The sequence below is a fragment of the Fistularia commersonii genome, chromosome 25 (genome assembly GCF_037954325.1).
Source record: "Fistularia commersonii isolate RoL2024-O1a breed Wild chromosome 25, RoL_Fcom_v1.0, whole genome shotgun sequence".
NCBI lineage: Eukaryota > Metazoa > Chordata > Actinopteri > Syngnathiformes > Fistulariidae > Fistularia > Fistularia commersonii.
In genome coordinates this window covers 230,030-248,868 of record NC_141308.1, presented here as the reverse complement: position 1 = coordinate 248,868, position 18,839 = coordinate 230,030, and the positions used below count along the sequence as shown (strand labels likewise).

Here is an 18,839-nt window from a genome sequence, read left to right as displayed (position 1 = left end):
TTTTATTGGTCTTTCTGTAATATTCTGACACACTGAATTTTGCTTTTAATCATGTGTAAACCATAATCACCAACATTTCAAGAAATAATGGCTTGAAACATTTCACTCTTTGTGTAATGAATAGGATACATAGGCTTCACTTTCTGACACGAGAGAAAAAAAGACTTTTTATGATATTCTAATTTTTTGGAAGTACCTGTATAGACAGGTCTATGTGTGTATATACAAATGCACACTCAAACAAATATATATCCATAGTATCATCATCAATCGTCATCATAAACAGCTCCTTGGATTTTCAGGCCACAAGTCTCTCACTACTTTCTCTGACAAGAAAGAATTTTGTACCTTTTATGAGAACAACTCATTGGAATTTGAAGCAGAAAAAAAAACACTTGAGCATATACATACATTGATTCATTTAATCAAAATAGTATTGAGATGCTTTCCTGAAAAAACAAACAAAAAAAAACACTGGTCACAAAACATTTGTAACTAATGGCAAATCTAACAATTTTCCCCACTGTGGGATGATTAAAGGAATATACTATTCTGACAATTTGAATATAAACACTATCCGTATTCATTTGATTTTCAAGGAGTGGTTCAAATCCCATCTTGCCATAGAGGTTAATCTTTAGTTCAGTTTTCTGCAGAAATTAATGTAAGATTTTCCAGGTTATGTTCATTTTCAAAAATTGCAATGATTAAGTAATTGTAGATACATTGATTGAAGACTAAGAAACAGAAGCAAAACAATTTTCATGAAAATCACATGAACTTGGTCATCATGGCAGGGCAGATAATTCACCAATAATCATTTTGATTTGGCAATCACTTGCAAGCAGAAAGTCCAATTCCAAGGCAGAGCCACTCGTTGGTGAACTCTACAAAGCCAGGGACTTTTGAGAGTCCACTTTCTGCATGGACAAAAGACAACACAACAAACAAAAACATTTGATCAGATATATCATCTAACTGTTGTATCTAAATAAGTGATTTATGATCAATGTTTGGTGATCTGTGTAAAAATGTACCATCTATTATATTGTGGAGATTGCAGTAGTTGGTGCCATTATCTAACAGGCTGAACCAGAAGGCAGACATTGATGAACCCTGAAAAGATAAGAAAACATATAGATCAGAGTTTGCGATGGAATATCCTTGATCTGTCATCAGGAAAAGATTGTGGCAGAAAAACCCACATCTACGTGGCAGCCCATGCCCATAGTCATGGGAATTGTGGTGAAATTGATGTTCTCAACCTGACCGACTCCAGAAGTGTGGTTAGCTTGAATTTGCACTGGGGTCACTGTACCAAGCTAAGTAAAAATCAAAGAAAAATAAATTGTTTTAACTGTTTATCAGAATTATTCAATATGAATCTCACTTGCCTTACTTCTTACCTTGTATGAGCCCATAGCTTTAATTTGTGTAACAATGGCGGTGTTTACTTGAGGACAGGGTACTGCAAACAACCTGAGAAAAACATATGCAATAACCATCCAACAAGATTTCAACATTTGTTTTAGTTTTTTTGGTTAAATTTCAGCCACATGCATGCAATATGAGATGCTGACTAAAGGAAAAGTTAAACTGACATATTTACCTACCAGACAATTTTGCAGTACGCGCGTGTTTGTTCAGCTGGTGCACCATTTATAGTAATGCTCAATCCCAAAGCAAGCATGGAGGCAAAAATCATAGTCTTCATATCCATGATGAGTTTCTTTACCTTGTAGCAAAGCTATGTTCAAGCTTCTGGGGTTGAGGCTTATATAGAAGACTGCATGGGAACACATAACTGCTGGCTGGTCATGTGCATCCATGCAAAACTGATTTGCATGACACTTCAAGGCATCTTTCATGCCAAAGTTCCAGAAATCAGCAAAGGTGTCTGATACTGAAGGAACAATCAACTTACATTTAAAGAATGGGAGGTGGACGAGAGTATAGCTTCCCTTGGCCTTCAGATGGGAGGGGTTCTCTGTTGTTTGTGGCTATACAACCAACGGCAATTCAGTTTACGGCCCCCCCCTTTTTGGGGTCCCAAGAGGGACAGCCCTCCTACTGGGGACTCCCTCATTCTACTGGGAGACTTCAACGCTCCTGTGGGCAATGACAGTGTGACTGGGAAGGGCATCATTGGGAGGAACGGCCCCCTCAGATCTGGACCCGAGCTGTGATTTGTTACTGGATTTTTGTGCTTGTTACAGATTGTCCATAAGAAACACCATGTTCATAAAGGTGTCCATATGTGCACTTGGCACCAACGCACCTTCGGCTGCAGTTCTTCGATCGACTTTGTGGTCCTGTTGTCAGACTTTTGGCCACATGTTCTGGTCACTCGGGTGAAGAGAGGGGCGGAACTGTCAACCGATTACCACCTGGCGGTGAGCTGGCTCCCATGGTGGAGGAGGATGCTGGCCAGATCTGGCAGACCCAATCGTAATGTGAGGGTCTGCTGGGAACGTCTGGCAGAGCCCCCTGTCAGAAGGAATTTCAACTCCCACCTCCGGCAGAACTACAACCATGTCCTGAGGGAGGAAGGGAAAACTGAGACTGAATGGGCCATGGTCTGTGATTCCATTGTGGGGGTGGCAGACTGGCGCTGCGGCTGTAAGGCAGTCATCCTTCAAACCCGCTGGTGGACCCCAGCAGTGAGGGATGCTGTCAAACTGAAGAAGGAACCCTATCAGGCCTTTCTGGTGTGGTTCACAGCTGAATGTGAAGTGGTTGGGATGAGGATCAGCGCCTACAAATCCAAGACCATAGAAACGGCCATTTGACCCTTTTCTTCACCCCATTCCAACCTGCTTGAACCTGTCTCTTCACCTCTTTTCCACACTCTCCGTTGCTCTGGACTGTTGACCTCAAGTACCAGAAATACTCCGACTTCTTGATCTCAACTCCCTCACCTTTCTACTCGGGAATCCTCTCATTCACACACATATACTCTGTCTTGCTGTGATTAATCTTCATTCCTCTCCTTTCCAGAGTATACCACCACCTCTTTAGATTTTCCTCTACCCGTTGTCTGCTCTCACTATAGATCACAATGTCATCTGTAAACATCATGGTCCATGGAGATTCCTGTCTAACCTCATCTCTCAGCCTGTCCATCACCAGTGCAAACAAGAAGGGGCTCAGAGCTGATCCCTGGTGGAATCCCACCTCCACCTTGAAATTCTCAGTTACCCCTACAGCATACCTCACCACTGTCTCACAGCTAACATACATCTCCTGCACCAGGTTGACATACTTTTCTGCTACTCCGGACGTCCTCATACAATTCCAGAGTTCCTCTCTTGGCAACCTGTCATGTGCTTTTTCTAGGTCTACAAAACACAACACAGCTCCCTCTGGCCTTCTCTGTACTTCTCTCTATTATTATTCTCAAAGCAAATACTGCATCTGTAGTACTCTTTCTAGTTCTATAAGTTTTGTAAAAGGGGCAGCTACCTTGCTATATTCCCTGATAAATCTGTTGTGAAAATCGGTGAAGCCCAGAAAAACGCTGCAATTGTTTGTGGGTAGAGTGTGTGGGCCAGGCCCGGCCTGGTCGTGGCCAACCCTGAGCCAGGACACAGACCAGAAAGCTGAGCGATGGGGTTTGAAACTGTGAACAACCTGAGTTGAACAACCTGTTCTCCTGGAGGCGCAACAACACCAGGCACACGTGTTCCTCTGGGGAACGGGAGAAAACCACAATGACATCCAGGTTTACAAAAACCAAGTAGTTGAGCATGTTTCTTAGAGCATCATTGATCAAAGCGTGGAAAACAGCATGGGCATTGGCCAGGCCGAAGGGTATAACCAAATACTCAAAGTGACCCAGGGGAGTCTTGAAAGCGGTTTCCCAATCGTCTTTCTCTCGGATCCTGATCAAGTGGCGCGTGCTATGTAAATCTAGCTTGAGAATTTTAGCATAGCGCAGGGGCTCAATCAGGGAGAGTGGGTACTTATTCTTTATGTTGATATCAAGGCCACAGCGATGTAGTATCTGATCCGTCTTTTTCACAAAGAAAAACTCAGCACCAAGGTGGGAAGGGAGAGAAGGATTAGCCCCGCTGTGGTTGTGTGCCTTATAATCCGGTGCACCTTATATATGAATTCTTGTTGCGCTTACTGACCTCAAACTAATTTTATCGGTACTTCTTCTTCTTCTTCTTCTTTCGGCTTTTCCCGTCAGGGGTCGCCACAGCGAGTCAACTTTCTCCATCTAACCCTATTCTCTGTATATTTCTCTCTCACACCAACTACCTTCACATCCTCTCTCACTACGTCCATAAATCTTCTCTTTGGTCTTCCTCGAGACCTCTTGCCTGGCAGCTCCAATTCCAGCATCCGTCTACCAATATATTCACTATCCCTCCACTGTACATGACCCAACCATCTCAGTCTGGCTTCTCTGACCCTCTCTCCAAAACATCTAACATGTGCTGTTCCTCTGATAGACTCATTCTTGATCCTATCCATCCTGGTCACTCCCAAAGAGAATAACAATAATAATGTAACATTATGCACAAAATGAATTAATAATTAATGAAAAAATGTATTATACTACTATATTATAATAGCCTTTATTTTTTCGCTCTACAGTGAACTTTCAACGAATTTAAACTTTTAACTTTGTTATACTATGCAACTTTAAAGTCAAGCAACACAGAATCCCTGAAAAACACACAACAAAATGTAAATTAAAAATATTAACTTTTCAGTGCAACAACAAATAAACTATGAAATACAAGTATAGACTTTTAGCTTTTTTTATACGCATCAAATTTAAAGTGAAACACAGGATACCTGAAAAACACACGAAATATAAATTAAAATATTTACAGATCTACAAAAAAATAAATTATAAAATATGAAACAATTTTAGCTTTTTATACACTCAACAAATTTAAAGTCAAATAACAACACAGACACCCTGAAAAAAATGCAAAACAATAAAATAATTAAAAATAAATTAAAAACATTAACTCTTCAGTCCTATAAAATACAAGAACTTTTAACTATTTACCAATCAACTTTTAACCAATTCAGACTGAATCAACACAGACCTCCTGAAAAACATGCAAAAAATATAAATTAAAATGTGTAAAACAAAAAGAACATTGGGATTTAGAAACTGTCACGGGTTGCAGAGCCGGACTCGGGCAGGGAACCAAACCTCAGAGCAGAATCTGGGTTGAAAGGGCTTTATTATGTGGAACGGCAGGTAGGGTGTCGCTGGTAAGCCCCTGGCCCCGAGACAGAGTTGCACAGGGCTGGGTCTCGACAGGACGGGTTGCAGGACGGACCCCAGGCAGGGTGGCAGGACGGGTTGCAGGCAGGACGGGGCCCCAGGCAGGGGGGTGAAGGCAAGAAGGGTCACGGCCGGATCTCAGGAAGGGTCACGGCAGGGTCAGGGTCCAATGTTACACCGGCCGGCTGGGTCCGGTCGTAACTGGGTAAGGAGGGGTCACGGCAGGATCAGGGTCTAATGTTACACCGGCCGGCTGGGTCCGGTCATAACGGGGTAAGGAAGGGTCACAGCAGGGTCAGGGTCCAATGTTACACCGGCCGGCTGGGTCCGGTGGTAACGGGGTAAGGAGGGGTCACGGCAGGGTCCAATGTTACACCGGCCGGGTCCGGTCATAACGGGGGGGGGGGGGGGGGGGGGGGGGGGGGGGGTCTGTGAGAGACACAATCCCCTGGCGCCAGGCAGTGCGTGCCGCTGCCCTTTATAGGGATCTTGATTAGCGGCATCTGCTGCAGCTGGCGCCGATTACAAATTGAGATCAGGTGTAATACCCTGACAGAAACACTAAGTGCAGACACAGAGACGACACCACGCATATTGACAAATCACGTGCGCCTTTAAGAGAAAAAAAAAAGTGTCTCGAAGGGAGCCGGCTCCTATCGTTCACTTCAAAGAGCTGGCTTCGAAGAGCTGATATGTTCGCGAACGGCACATCACGACAAGCGAGCTCAATAATTTCATACATAAATCGCTCCAGATTGTAAATCGCACACCTGGCCAAACTAGGAAAAAACTGAGACTTATAGTCCGAAAAATACGGTACATTTCTGTGTATGAGGACCCCCCAAAATGGCACTTGTTAAGAGACATGCTTCTGAAATAGAATTCAAACTCAAACCCATCAGTTATCGGTGGTGCCAGTGGAGTCAGTGGTACGGAAGTGGAGGAAGCAAGCAAATGAACTGCGCCAAGTAAAGAGGACCAAACAGAATTTCCGAGAGAATAAAGCGAAATGGCAACTGTTTGAGGACAAAATTGAACAGTGGGCTATTGAATGAGTGAATGGGTTGAATAAAGTTTGACTAAACTGACAGTTTTTTTTCGCTTTGTATACCGTATGTTTTTTCTTTTGCCTTATGTATGAAAATAGACCCGTTCATTGATATTGTGCCTTATCATGCAGTGCACCTTATGGTCTGCAAAATACTGCGTAAGGGGGACCAGGCCTTCGGTTGGGCGGCTCGGGGACAGTGGTCACTCCAGCCAGTAACGGTTGCAGGCTGCCAGTCTATATGGGGCGGCGTGGCGCAGGAGGTAGAGAATTTCCCCACAGGGATTAATAAAGGATAATTATTATATATGGGAGTTCATAACTGGATCTTCATATGATGATTGCCAGAGATAACCAAGTCAATGGGCATAGTGCGATGAAAGAGTAGCCCTCTAGAGGTCTCTTGGGAAGCCAGCTCAATGTCAATGAAATTGCGCCCTGCAAGTCTACTTGCGCCATGCAAGTCTACTTGCAGGGCGCACGAAGTGCCAGACCAGGCAAAGGAGATTGGCAGGCCTATTTGGGGATGAGCCCAGCTGAGAAATGGTTTTGCTTAACGGTGCGCTCGTGCTCCCAGGTAGACCCTCTCATGGCCCAGTTTGGGGGCAGGAGGCGATGAGGTGTCCAGGATGACCACAGTGACAGATGCAGGGTAGGGGGATGCCTCCAGCTTCTTCCCAGCTGCTGGTCCTCGCAGGGGGGCTGGATGTCAGCTCCATATCAGTGTTGGAGCCTTTCAGTGTCAGTGATTCACATAAACAACAATATTTTCATTTCATTGTACCTCAAATGTTAAAGGACATTTCCTATTTCAACAAAAAGCTGGGATGGCATGGTGTTGCATAAATTACCGCTTCTGTCACGTAACAAGAAGGTCCTTGGTCTAATTCCAGGGGGCCTTTCTGTTTGGACTTAACATGTTTTCTTCATTACTACATGGGTTTCATCCAGGTTCTCTGGTTTCTTCTTGTCCAAAAAGATGCAATATGTTCACTCGAGACCTAAAATTGGCTTGATGTATGAAAGAGAGAGTAAATGGTTGTCTCCAAATGTGGCCCTGCAATCAACTGAGAACTGCACCAGGGTGTATCCTGTCCTCTGGCCCCATGACAGTTGGCAGCCCCGTGACCCTGACTCCTGGATAAACCGTATAGATAAAGGATAGCAAGATGGATGGATGGAACCAAAATCTGTGATCCACTAAGTGGATCAAAATAGTGTGAGCTGCGAGCAAAGACATCAGCCCTCTCAACATCAACATTAAGATCACTCATTCTAGAATTTAAAATGACTTAGGGGATGATTTGCCGTCACAGGACGACAAATCGGTGGTGCAGTGGTTAGCGCCTCAGCCTGGTTCGAACGACCCTGGCTTGATTCAGACATGATTCAATCCAAGGTGTACCTCGCCTCTTGCCTGATGACAGCTGGGATAGCCTCCAGCATCCCCCTGTGACCCTGAGTACAGGGTAACTGAGAGAAGATGGATGGAGTGTTGTATCTAAATGAGAGCACGACCCTTCAGCTGGAAGCCAAATTTTGGCCCTAGAATGATTGTTTTTACAATATATATGACAATTCCATGTAATATTTCAGTCATGCACCATGTGAAGCATAAAAAAATCAGTAAACATTTATTAACCATGAATGAGAAATAGATGCCTGATAAAAAATGTTGATATCTTCATATTCAAACAAATGGTATGCACTCCTGTACATAATATATATATATATATATATATATATATATATATAAAAGGATATTGTATCATGTCTTTTTATATGTGGCCTTTCTGATGAACTTGGTATTTGTAACAATGGAATACATTATTTTTACAATAACTTTTTTCAAAATAGTTTACTTTTGTTCCATTACTCCCTGTGTTTCATATAAATGGTACATGTATCTGGCTTTTTCTCTCATTTTGATCTTCCATTGTCCATAACTCAACTTGTATAGATGTCGAACAGTAAAGTATTTCTTCAAAATGTAAGAATTTCTCTCAGAGGAACACTAAAACAGACTTACAGTTCTTGCTGCCACACTTGAATTAAAATAGTTTAATCATATGATTAGCAAGCAAACAGTCACATCCCCTGCCTTCGTCTCATCTCTTAACATTTTAGAAATGTTGGGGTTGTAGTTAAGCATTTATTTACCCATGACATAGATCGCATAAGGGCCCAAATAGCATGAAAATTGAAAACATGCAAAGGGCAAAAACAAAAATCACAGTTTTCAATTTCCTTTATGTTATTAAAAGGGAAGAAAACTATTAACACCTTTGATTCCCTCTTGACGTGGAACTTCATCTATAAAACAACGTGTGCGTCTATTCTGTGTCTGCAGAGGGCGCCAGATTATAACTATTTATAGACCCCTTACATTGTTCCACAAATGATAAGCCACACAAGTTCTGAAAGGTTCACAATAGGAAATCATACTACAATCAAGTTTTTCCCCATGCAAGCAAATTGTTAAAATAACAAATCTTGAACACAACAGGTGCCATTCATGCTCCAGGATATTGCATGAGATTTTAGCAGACTCAAAAGAAACTCCTTTTTTTAATTTTTTTTGGGGGTAATCCATATCACAGTAAGTCATGAGATTTTTGTTATTCATCTGAAAATAGGGCATATTAATGAGTAATTAAAAGGAATGATTAAAACCAAATGCAGTGCACTGACTTCCAGACGATGTGATGATCATGAGTTACTGGATAACATACTGGCTTTGTAAATATTTAAGAATTTGTACATTCAATGTCCTTGCTATGATTACATTTATTCTTCACTTTGTATGAAAAACGTTTTGAAAATGTTTTATTCTACTCAAGAGGATGAGAGAAGAGTAAATAGAAAAAGAAATGCTGAATTTGGAAATGCTGAAAAATGTTTTGTATGGATGGATATAATGCAATACCTTATTATCCCTCCGTCCATCCTTTGTCAACCGCTTATCCATCTCAGGGTCCCAGCGAATACTAGAGCCTATCCCAGCCGCCATCAGGCAAGAGGCTGGTTATTCCCTCCCTAAGACATGCAGAAGCCTTCAATTTTTCCCTGATCGATCAGTTTAAGTGTCTTCACGTACAAGATTTTATTTTTTTTCAGCATTCACATCATCCAAAATGGAGATTAACCAGTCTTAGGGAATTTCTAGCTGTTTTGGAAGTGATAGAATGGAGCTCACTCATTCCAGCTCCAGAGGTCATTTTATATTTTATATATATATATATATATATATATATATATATATATATATATATATATATATATATATAACTTCAGATTATAGTGAAATATGTTTCAAACTGATCGAATTGGGGTGGTATGCTACAGGAGGTAGAGCAATTGTCTTTGGAACCGAAGATGTTCGTAGAGTGTTGAAGTGTTGTTGAGCAAGACAGTGACCACTGCTCCGCTGGTGGATGGCACCATTGCTCATGGTGCATGCATGATCGGTTAATTGCAGAGAATATATTTCCCCCAGGGGATTAACAAAGGATTGATTAGTTAGTAACTCATCACTTGAAATGTTTTAACTTGTTTTGTAGCAGGGTTTTGAAGCAGCCAAAAATGACTGCTGGGTTTAAATTTTTCACTTTTTCAAAGAATGGGTCAAAGACATGTTGCCGTTTGGATGGACCCAATTTTCTTTTTTTCTTTGAGATTTTGAGCAAAAACTAAACCATTTCCATCCTTAATACAAAAAAAAAAAAAAAAAACCAAGCCACTCAAAGAATAAACAACTAACCAAGATTTTCTCTGAAATATCTTATATTTATTTTTCACATTGTGACAGTCTTCAAATTGCTATCATATTCATGGTCCCTTGTTAATCAATTTGCAAGGATGGTAAGTTCAGTGATGACTGTTCAACGGTCAGTCTCTGGCACAACTGACCAACTGTTGCTTTTCAGACCATCTGCTTAGCGTCTGTCTGTCACACTCTGCATTACATTCTTCTACAATATCCCAAAACAAGATATTAATTATCCAAGTATGTAGCATTCTGTATTTAGATTTTCAACATGGTCAGATTATAAAGATATCATCAATAACAGCTTATCACTTTATTATGTGCTGCTGAAATTCAAAATTTAAACTCAAACCAGTTCAAAGTCAAATCAGACAACTGCTTTGCCTGGCAGCAGAAATCCTCTGACACCGTACAGCCAAATCCAAGACTAATTATTGGAGGAAGATAGAGAACCAGTAATTGAGCAGTACAAAATGCCAGTCGTGTATTTCAGAATTACTGAAATATAAAATTGTGTTTGCACTTGGTAATTTTGATACACCAATGTAAGTAACAATAATCATTATTATTACAAAAACACTTATTATCAATTTGCCATGGGTTAATATGATTATTTGGCAAAGGTCATTAGAATTGTTTTTGTTGTAATCAAGAATCATAACATAAGTATAATGTATAACGCGGTGAAAACATATTTATTTTATAATATGTATCATTAACATTAACGAGCTGAGCGCCCTGAATATAAAAACAGACGTCCGCAATAGGACGTGGTAGCGACCCGGGGATTGGCAGAACAATCGAGGTCATCGTCAAATGGCTACTTAGATGACATCTTAGAATTATCAGACACCGAACGGTAGATAGCCAGACGGTCTGTCCCTTAACGAGAACAGTTAGCCTGCGGATGCGCTCCCCAGACATAATGACTAACGGCGCAGGTTAACGTCACACATCGAACAAAACGTTTTACTATCATTCAAACATGTCGTTCTTTAACACAGAACCAAGAAAAGCTCCCAACAGTCACCATCATCATCATCGGCGTCATTCGCAAAGGATTCTGGGGCTAGGCCAGCGAATCCCCGCCCCACGGTACAATACGCCTCCAATGCCACTCATAAAGTCTCGCGAGGACGTGTTAATCGCGCAGCGTGTTGCAAATCAGTCTGTTCGAACTCCATGGAGGGTGACAAGAACAAATAAGGTCAGGCATGCCTTACCGCGATAGTTATTTTTAATTGTATTTTTACTTTTTCAGAGTTCTGAATGGCCGATAACCATGTCATGTTACAACCGCATGTGTTTACAATTTTTTGGTTTGGGATAAAAATGTTTCCATGTTAACGCGCAAAATCGTACAGTTGCACTTTGAATTGCTGCATATTGAATTATTAATGCTTCTAGGGCAAATGCCTTGGACGAAATTGAAATGTTTTAAAAAACTGCTCTACATTAAATGCTTTGCGGGATCTGTCCAAAAATATTATCTCCTTCGCAGACGAGTTAACCCTGTCAATGATTTGTTTCATGTGAATCATTGTTTGGCTCAAAGGTTTAAAGACCTTTGGCACATGAGTTCTTGTTTCTAATTGAATACATGGCTCTGTTTCGGGTCGTTTGGACTCTGAAGGACCCATCATGTCTGAGCTGAGTGGAAAGGTCCAGACTGTCCTAGGTCTGGTGGATCCGGACCAGCTGGGCCGCACAATGACCCACGAGCATCTGTCTATGACCTTTGAGTGCTGCTATGTCCCTCCTCCTCCGGGCGATGAAGACATAGCAGAGAACCCATTCCAGATGCAGCACATGCACTGGCTGAGACAGAATGCTTATAGCTGCCATGAGAATTTGCTGCTGCTGCAGGAGACCAGCGCTGTACGGGATGAGCTGCTGGCCTACAAGAAGGCTGGTGGAGGGACCATAGTAGAGAACACCACCACAGGCATCAATCGGGATCCCAGTACTCTCCGGCAGCTGTCCAAGGACACCAGGGTCCACATAATTGCTGGAGCAGGTTTTTATGTAGATGCCACACATACTGAAGCTACAAAGAATATGAGCGTGGAGAAGGTGTGTCCCAGTGTGCGGAACGATGGAAACATTACAACACAACACAGGAAGTTTATAAAGCCAGCAGTCAATAATCTTTCCCAGCCCAACATCATTCATATCATGTCAAGTAATGTTCAACTAGTCCATGATGTACCCTGCTTCACACCAAGTGACAGCCCCACGACCCTTAGACAAGATAAGCTGTATACTTCAACAGATACAGATACAGATCCAGTTCAATTAGAAAAGGCACAAAAAATATTTAGATTACATTTGAAATGACCTAGTAAATATTCATTTATTCATTCTCCATAGTAAGTACAGCAGATACATAAGTATTAAAAGTATTGAATGTATCTGTTTAAGTATACAGCTTATCTTGTCTAAGGGTTGTGGGGCTGTCACTTGGTGCGAAGCAGGGTACAAAATGGACTAGTCGCCGGTCAATTGGGGCCTCTATACACTCTGTAATTCACACATTCAGGCAATTAGAATAGGGATTATTTCACCTACTGCGTGTTCTTGGACTTGAAAGAAACCAGTGGCAATCTGCAGAGACGTAGGTAGACCATGTTAACTACTGAGGCGGAAGCACTAACCACTGTGCCATCAGGCTGACCTAATCTAGAAAATAGTTTCAGTATATTAAAGAAAAAGGAGGAAGGTGACGTACAAGTTTAGGATTTTTTTTTTAATCGTGTTCTCATTTATTGTTATATGTTGATCTGAGTACTGCAAAAGCCGTCATGTCTATAGTTGTGTTTGCTTCTAGGACAAAAGTAGTTGGTTGTGTGAGTTCCTGTAAAAATTAAGTAAAATCAAAACTTAAAACTTTTTACAGACAGATGCCATAATTTCCTTAGTTGTGTATAGTGTTCCCATTGCTTTGTGTTGAAAAACAAAATCAAATGCTACTGCTCACAATGTTTCATAACACTTCTTCCAGGTGGGGCAAAAAAGTATTTAGTCAGCCACCAATTGTACAAGTTCTCCCACATAAAAAGATGAGAGAGGCCTGTACTTTTCATCATAGGTACACTTCAACTATGAGAGACAGAATGTGGAAAAAAAAATATCAGAAAATCACCATCTGATTTTTAAACAATTTATTTGGTCACCGACAAACATGCAATATTTCTGACTCTCACAGAGCTGTAACTTCTTTTGTAAGAGGCACCTTGGTCCTCCATACGTTACCTGTATTAATGGTACCTGTTTGAACTGGTTATCAGAATAAAAGACACCTGCTCAAAACCTCAGCCACAATCCAAATTCCACAATGGCCAAGACCAAAGCGCTGTCAAAGGATACCAGAAACAAAATTGTATACCTGCACCAGGCTGGGAAGACTGAAACTGCAATAGGTAAGCAACTTGGTGTGAAGTAAAGAACTGTGGGAGCAATTATTAGAAAATGGAGGACATACAAGACCACTGATAATCCCCTCGATCTCGGGCTCCACGCAAGATCTCAACCCGTGGGGTCAAAATGATCACAAGAACAGTGAGCAAAAATCCCAGAACCACATGGGGGGACCTTCTGAATGACCTGCCAAGAGCTGGGACCAAAGTAACAAAGGTTAGCACCAGCAACAAACTACGCCACCAGGGACACAAATCCTGCAGTGCCATGCATATCCTCCTGCTTGTTAGTACATGTCCAGGCCCATCTGAAGTTTGCTAGAGAGCATTTAGATGATCCAGAAGAGAATTGGGAGAATGTCCTATGGTCAGATGAAACCAAAATAGAACTTTTTGGTAAAAACTCAACTTGTCGTGTTTGGAGGAGAAAGAATGCTGAGTTGCATCAAAATAACACCATACATACTGTGAAGCATGCTTTGGTGGTACAAAGGGACCAGGATGACTGATCTGTGTAAAGGAAAGAATGAATGGGGCCATGTATTATGAGATTTTGAGTGACAATGTCCTTCCATCAGCAAAGGCATTGAAGATGAATCGTGGCTGGGTCTTTCAGCATGACAATGATCCCAAATACACCGCCTGGGCGTCGTAAGAAGCATTTCCAGGTCCTGGAGTGGCCTAGCCAGTCTCCAGATCTCAACCCCATAGAAAATCTTTGGAGGGAGTTGAAAATCCGTGTTGCCTAGCGACAGCCCCAAAACATCACTGCTCTAGAGGAGATGTTTATGGAGGGATGGGCCAAAATTCTAGCAACAGGGTGTGAGAACCTTGTGAAAACTTACAGACAAAATTTGACCCCTGTCATTGCCAACAAAGGGTGTATATCAAAGTTTTGAGGTGATCTTTTGTTCTTGACCATATACTTATTTTCCCCCATAATTTGCAAATAATTTTTTTAAAAAGCAGACAATGTGTTTTTCTGGATATATTTTTTTTTCATTCTGTCTCATAGTTGAAGTGCACTTATGATGAAAATTACAGGCATCTCATCTTTTCAAATGGGACAACTTTCACAATTGGTGGCTGACTAACTACTTTTTTTACCCCTCTGTACACAAGATTTCATGAACCTAGAAAGGTTGACAGGTTTTAAATGGAGTTTTGCCCCAGACAAACATGATTGATGCAAAGGTTTTGGTTCAATATAGAAATTGACAAACAAAAAAGGTGTTCTGGCATGAAAAAAAGCAATCAACAAAAAAACATTTAAATATCACCTAAAAGCATGGTTTTTGACCACTAATCTGTTTTTGAAATGTGTAAATATAGTGCTTTGACCAACTTTTAACTTTCTGTATGTCAGCTTACTGACATCATCATCAGTGAGATGCTTTATGGCGCCAATGCCACAGATGTCTGCTGTGGTGTGATCGGAGAGATCGGCACTGGCTGGCCTATAACAGAGAGCGAAAAGAAGGTGTTAAAGGCCTCAGCTCACGCTCAGGTGCAACTTGGCTGCCCTGTCATCATCCATCCTGGGAGGAATCCAGGAGCCCCAGCTGAAGTTGTGCGCATTCTGCAGGAGGCCGGTGGTGACATAGGCAAGACTGTCATGTCCCACCTTGACAGGTTAGATGGACAGTAATACATTTGAATGCATTTTAGATATGTTTTTTTTTTTAGAGAGCAATCAAACATTATGAGTTTTGACTTAAAATTAAATAATTGAAAATATATGTTTTGATGGTTACAAATTGTTCCGTTAAATCTGACAAGGGATAATGGCTAACATTAGGCAGATATAACATTAAAGAAGGGGGCAATTCCTTATACTGCTGCCATGACTTTGTCACCTGCCTGTCCTCTTCCTGCAGGACTATATTTGATGATGCTAAGCTGCTTGAGTTTGCTGATCTGGGAACTTATCTTGAGTATGATCTGTTTGGAACTGAGATGCTGGACTATCCATTTGACATGTCTGTGGACATGCCAAGTGACAGCCAGAGAGTCAGGACGTGAGTAACACACGACAGGGTTGCCCCTCACTACTTACCAGTTTCAAACATGTCAAACATGTTATTACAGCTAGATTGACTGTTGTGATTCAACATCTGTAGTCTTGTGTAGGAGAAGTGGGCAAACATTTTTATAGTTCATATTAATCTGCTATTTGATAAGATGATGCCTGATGTCTTATTGACAAACTATGCAACATTAATCTCGTACTATGATAGATGTGTATTCATGATGTCAATGCAATAAATTGAACAACAGCAGAGGCCTTAAAATTACCAATATTAGTTGTGCTATTGCAAAAGGCCCTTGTGTCTATGATGTTTGTGTTTTGTCACAGCTTGTCCTTCCTTGTGAATGAGGGCTACGAGGACAAGATAGTGATCGCTCATGATATCCACACCAAAAACCGCCTGACCAAATATGGTGGTCATGGCTATTCTCACATCCTGAAGAACATTGTGCCTAAGATGCTGAGTAGAGGCATCTCACAGCAGCAGGTGGACAAGATTCTCATTGACAACCCAAAGCACTGGCTGACCTTCAAATGAGACAGAAAAGAGACCTGAGGCAGGTTTTGACAAAGCCAGAATTTTATCTTAAGATTATGACAACAACCAGCCATCTTTACTTGGAGGTTCAAAGCAAATGTATGGCTAATCAGACCCATAATGCAAGGTTTTTCTGGGCTCTGAATAGCAATAAACAATGAATGTTAAGTTCCTGAAAGTAAAAGTTTCTTTTTTGCTTTAGTCTTTTGATGAAAGATTATTTCAGACTGATGTTTCATCACAGCAAACATGAAACTTTAAAGGGACACATATTGACTCATTGAAATATATATTGGTATACTGTCATATGCTGCAAAAATACTAGACTGCAATGTAAAATCAATGTTTTGTTTTACTTGAGTGAATTCTCTTCTGCAGTGATCATGAATATGGCACTTGCTGTTTCAATGACACAGCATTTTTCTTTGTATTTTTATGTGAAATTTCAGCAAACTTATTTGATGCTTGGCAAATAATGCCAGTAATCAGTTTGCCACTCTGCTCTCCAACAGTGTGTCTGTTGGATGAGTACCCCCTAAGTGGGTGTCTGCGTGTCTATGGGAGGCTGGATTGCGGGCTGACCCAGATGGAGGACACATTCTCCTCTCATCTGGGAACAGGTGGCTTCACAGGGTGATTTCACACCATGATCAATGATGTGATGGCTACAGCTGACTGCACTGTGAAAAACTATAACTTTTGATTAATCTTCTCAGAGGACTAGAAAGTAACCCCATATATTATAGATGAGATTCATATCTGGAGGGGCTCAACAAGCAGCAGGCAGATCGAAGTATGTTGTCAGGTTCAAGGACATGTTGCTGTCAGTGACTGGCCAGCTTTGTGATGGTTAGAAATAACCTGACCCCCCTGTTGTGCCAGCAATATTAAGACAGACAAACTTTCAAAGCAATTTGGTTGAATGTAGAATGCATTTTTATGTTTCTTTTTTATTATTTTTTCTGAAAATCATGAGTTTATCCTGCTCAGCTCAGATTTGACCGATATACACCCATATGTATGTATGTACGTATGTATGTATGTATATATATTCACTAAAATTGTTGCAAGAGTATTTTGGACATGAAAGCAAATTGTGAATTAATGAAGGTTCGAACAGAGCGATGGACACGTGGTTATGTTTTTAATCAATCTTTTGAGTTGTAGAGTTCGAACACATTGCACGTACATTTACTAGCCTTTTGTCACCAAAGAAACTGCGGCATATTTGGCACATCGGCAAAACTTTAAATGCTTAACAATTCATTCAGCGTGTAACAAACAGAGTTATAATTTTGGCAATAAGCTGTACACACTGAAGTTTCCCCTTTAATCTATAATTGCACAGTATAAGCAACTTTCCTTCGGATAACGCTTTGATTCTCCCGTTGTACTGACGAGCTTTTCGGAAATTTCCCTACAGACATTGAATGCAGCATGAGCGGTGTGGCTAAACGATGCTCCTGTCAGTCAGCGTACAGCATGAAGCCAGAGAAAGTGCTGTACTTGTTGTTATTGCCTCCGTGTGCCTTCCCGCCGTCCAGCTTGACGAAAATCTCGTCCCCGGGCTCCAGATGCAAAACGACACTGTTGCTGGCGTAGTCGTAATTCTGGTCAGCGTCCTGGGCGATTGCACTGGCTCTCACCTGAAAGTCGAATTGAATTTGTAAAGTTTGATGGTGAAAGCTGCTGTTTAGAATCGAAGTCTGCCGGTGGCTTCATCATCACATGTTCATTTACACAATAAAACAGTCGTCTAAGTAAACTTAGTTTTACTTTCACATTGGTTTATGTTAAATACACAAACAACAGTGTGGTCACAACCCACAACATTAAGCATAATCATAAATCATCATACCTGGTTGTTTTTACACAGATCGGCCCACATGCTGGTTCCATCCCCACCTCGCATTAGCACATGGTAAACAAAAAAGTAAATCCCCGGTATTGAGCAGGTGAATTTTCCTGTTGATGGATCATAGTGGTTCCCAAGATTCGTGACCACGTCGTCGAATTTCAAGACTTCGTACCCTTCGTGCTGCTTCTTAAGTCCTGCATAAAATGCAATCTTTGGGATAGTGCTGTAAGTGGCTGCGCTGATGGCACCAGTTGGCCCGTTCGTGCCAGGAGGACCCGGTGTACCCGGTACCCCTCTCTCTCCGGGAGGACCAGTAGGTCCAGGTGGCCCGGGGTCGCCAGCCGGTCCCCTTGGTCCCATCCTTCCCATGCGACCCGGCTCTCCCTGTGGACCTTGGATGAACGTCGGAAGCGACTGAACCATACGGTTATGTTTGATAGGATATGTTGCCTTTGCCGCGGCAGTCGCCGCGGTCCCGTGGGAGTCGCAAACCATTTGACAGGATCCGAGCATCTCGTAACGGGCGGGAGTTCCGGCGGAGTTTACCACAACCGGGATTAGAACCACCAACACCAGCATCAGTGAGACACCACAAACACCAGCTGCGATCATCTGCGCTCTGCAGAATCGCTGTGTCCTCCGAGGTGGATGGTCCTCCAGTCTGCCTGTGAGTGGTATCTTTGCCGGGGGAGGAGGAGGAAGACTTTTAACTGATTCTCACTTAGGGATATATAATAATTTAAATGTTGATACGTAAAAGTAACCATCCGCAACTTTCACACGCAGTATTAGCCCGAGCGATTTATCTCAACTTTGCTCCAGCTGTAAGAACAACAAAACAAAACAAAACACGAGTTAGTTAATCGTGAGTTATGAGTTAGTTAGTTGTGCAGCACAAGTTTCGCCCAACCACGCTGGGAGGATGGGGTACAA

General features: G+C 41.7%; 3 protein-coding genes across 3 annotated transcripts; 1 reads left to right on the top strand and 2 right to left on the bottom strand.

Moving 5' to 3' along the window:
* LOC147218729 (uncharacterized) lies at positions 1-1,752 on the bottom strand. The gene is made up of 5 exons (XM_086172999.1): positions 1,614-1,752; positions 1,407-1,479; positions 1,206-1,322; positions 1,038-1,116; positions 1-920 (listed from the first exon to the last, which is right to left on the bottom strand). The coding sequence occupies exons 1-5, from the start codon at positions 1,718-1,720 to the stop codon at positions 835-837; spliced, it is 462 nt and encodes a 153-aa protein (XP_086029125.1). The 5' UTR covers positions 1,721-1,752; the 3' UTR covers positions 1-834.
* A 9,427-nt stretch (positions 1,753-11,179) lies between these two features.
* Positions 11,180-16,232, top strand: pter (phosphotriesterase related). The gene is made up of 5 exons (XM_086172309.1): positions 11,180-11,272; positions 11,699-12,138; positions 14,848-15,113; positions 15,359-15,499; positions 15,838-16,232. The coding sequence occupies exons 2-5, from the start codon at positions 11,707-11,709 to the stop codon at positions 16,046-16,048; spliced, it is 1,050 nt and encodes a 349-aa protein (XP_086028435.1). The 5' UTR covers positions 11,180-11,272; positions 11,699-11,706; the 3' UTR covers positions 16,049-16,232.
* Positions 16,233-17,377: 1,145 nt separating this feature from the next.
* Positions 17,378-18,594, bottom strand: c1ql3b (complement component 1, q subcomponent-like 3b). Its single transcript, XM_086172310.1, has 2 exons — positions 17,907-18,594; positions 17,378-17,694 (listed from the first exon to the last, which is right to left on the bottom strand). The coding sequence occupies exons 1-2, from the start codon at positions 18,516-18,518 to the stop codon at positions 17,515-17,517; spliced, it is 792 nt and encodes a 263-aa protein (XP_086028436.1). The 5' UTR covers positions 18,519-18,594; the 3' UTR covers positions 17,378-17,514.
* Positions 18,595-18,839: the final 245 nt, after the last annotated feature.

Excerpts from the sequence above, each read along its gene's own strand:
- LOC147218729 (XM_086172999.1), bottom strand. The coding sequence starts at position 1,720 with ATGGATATGAAGACTATGATTTTTGCCTCCATGCTTGCTTTGGGATTG. Across the intron at positions 1,480-1,613 it reads GCGTACTGCAAAATTGTCTG|GTTGTTTGCAGTACCCTGTC; the intron begins GTAGGTAAATAT and ends TGTTTTTCTCAG. Across the intron at positions 921-1,037 it reads TCTCCACAATATAATAGATG|AAAGTGGACTCTCAAAAGTC; the intron begins GTACATTTTTAC and ends TTGTCCATGCAG.
- pter (XM_086172309.1), top strand. The coding sequence starts at position 11,707 with ATGTCTGAGCTGAGTGGAAAGGTCCAGACTGTCCTAGGTCTGGTGGAT. Across the intron at positions 12,139-14,847 it reads AGAATATGAGCGTGGAGAAG|CTTACTGACATCATCATCAG; the intron begins GTGTGTCCCAGT and ends TCTGTATGTCAG. Across the intron at positions 15,500-15,837 it reads GACAGCCAGAGAGTCAGGAC|CTTGTCCTTCCTTGTGAATG; the intron begins GTGAGTAACACA and ends GTTTTGTCACAG.
- c1ql3b (XM_086172310.1), bottom strand. The coding sequence starts at position 18,518 with ATGATCGCAGCTGGTGTTTGTGGTGTCTCACTGATGCTGGTGTTGGTG. Across the intron at positions 17,695-17,906 it reads ATCTGTGTAAAAACAACCAG|GTGAGAGCCAGTGCAATCGC; the intron begins GTATGATGATTT and ends TTCGACTTTCAG.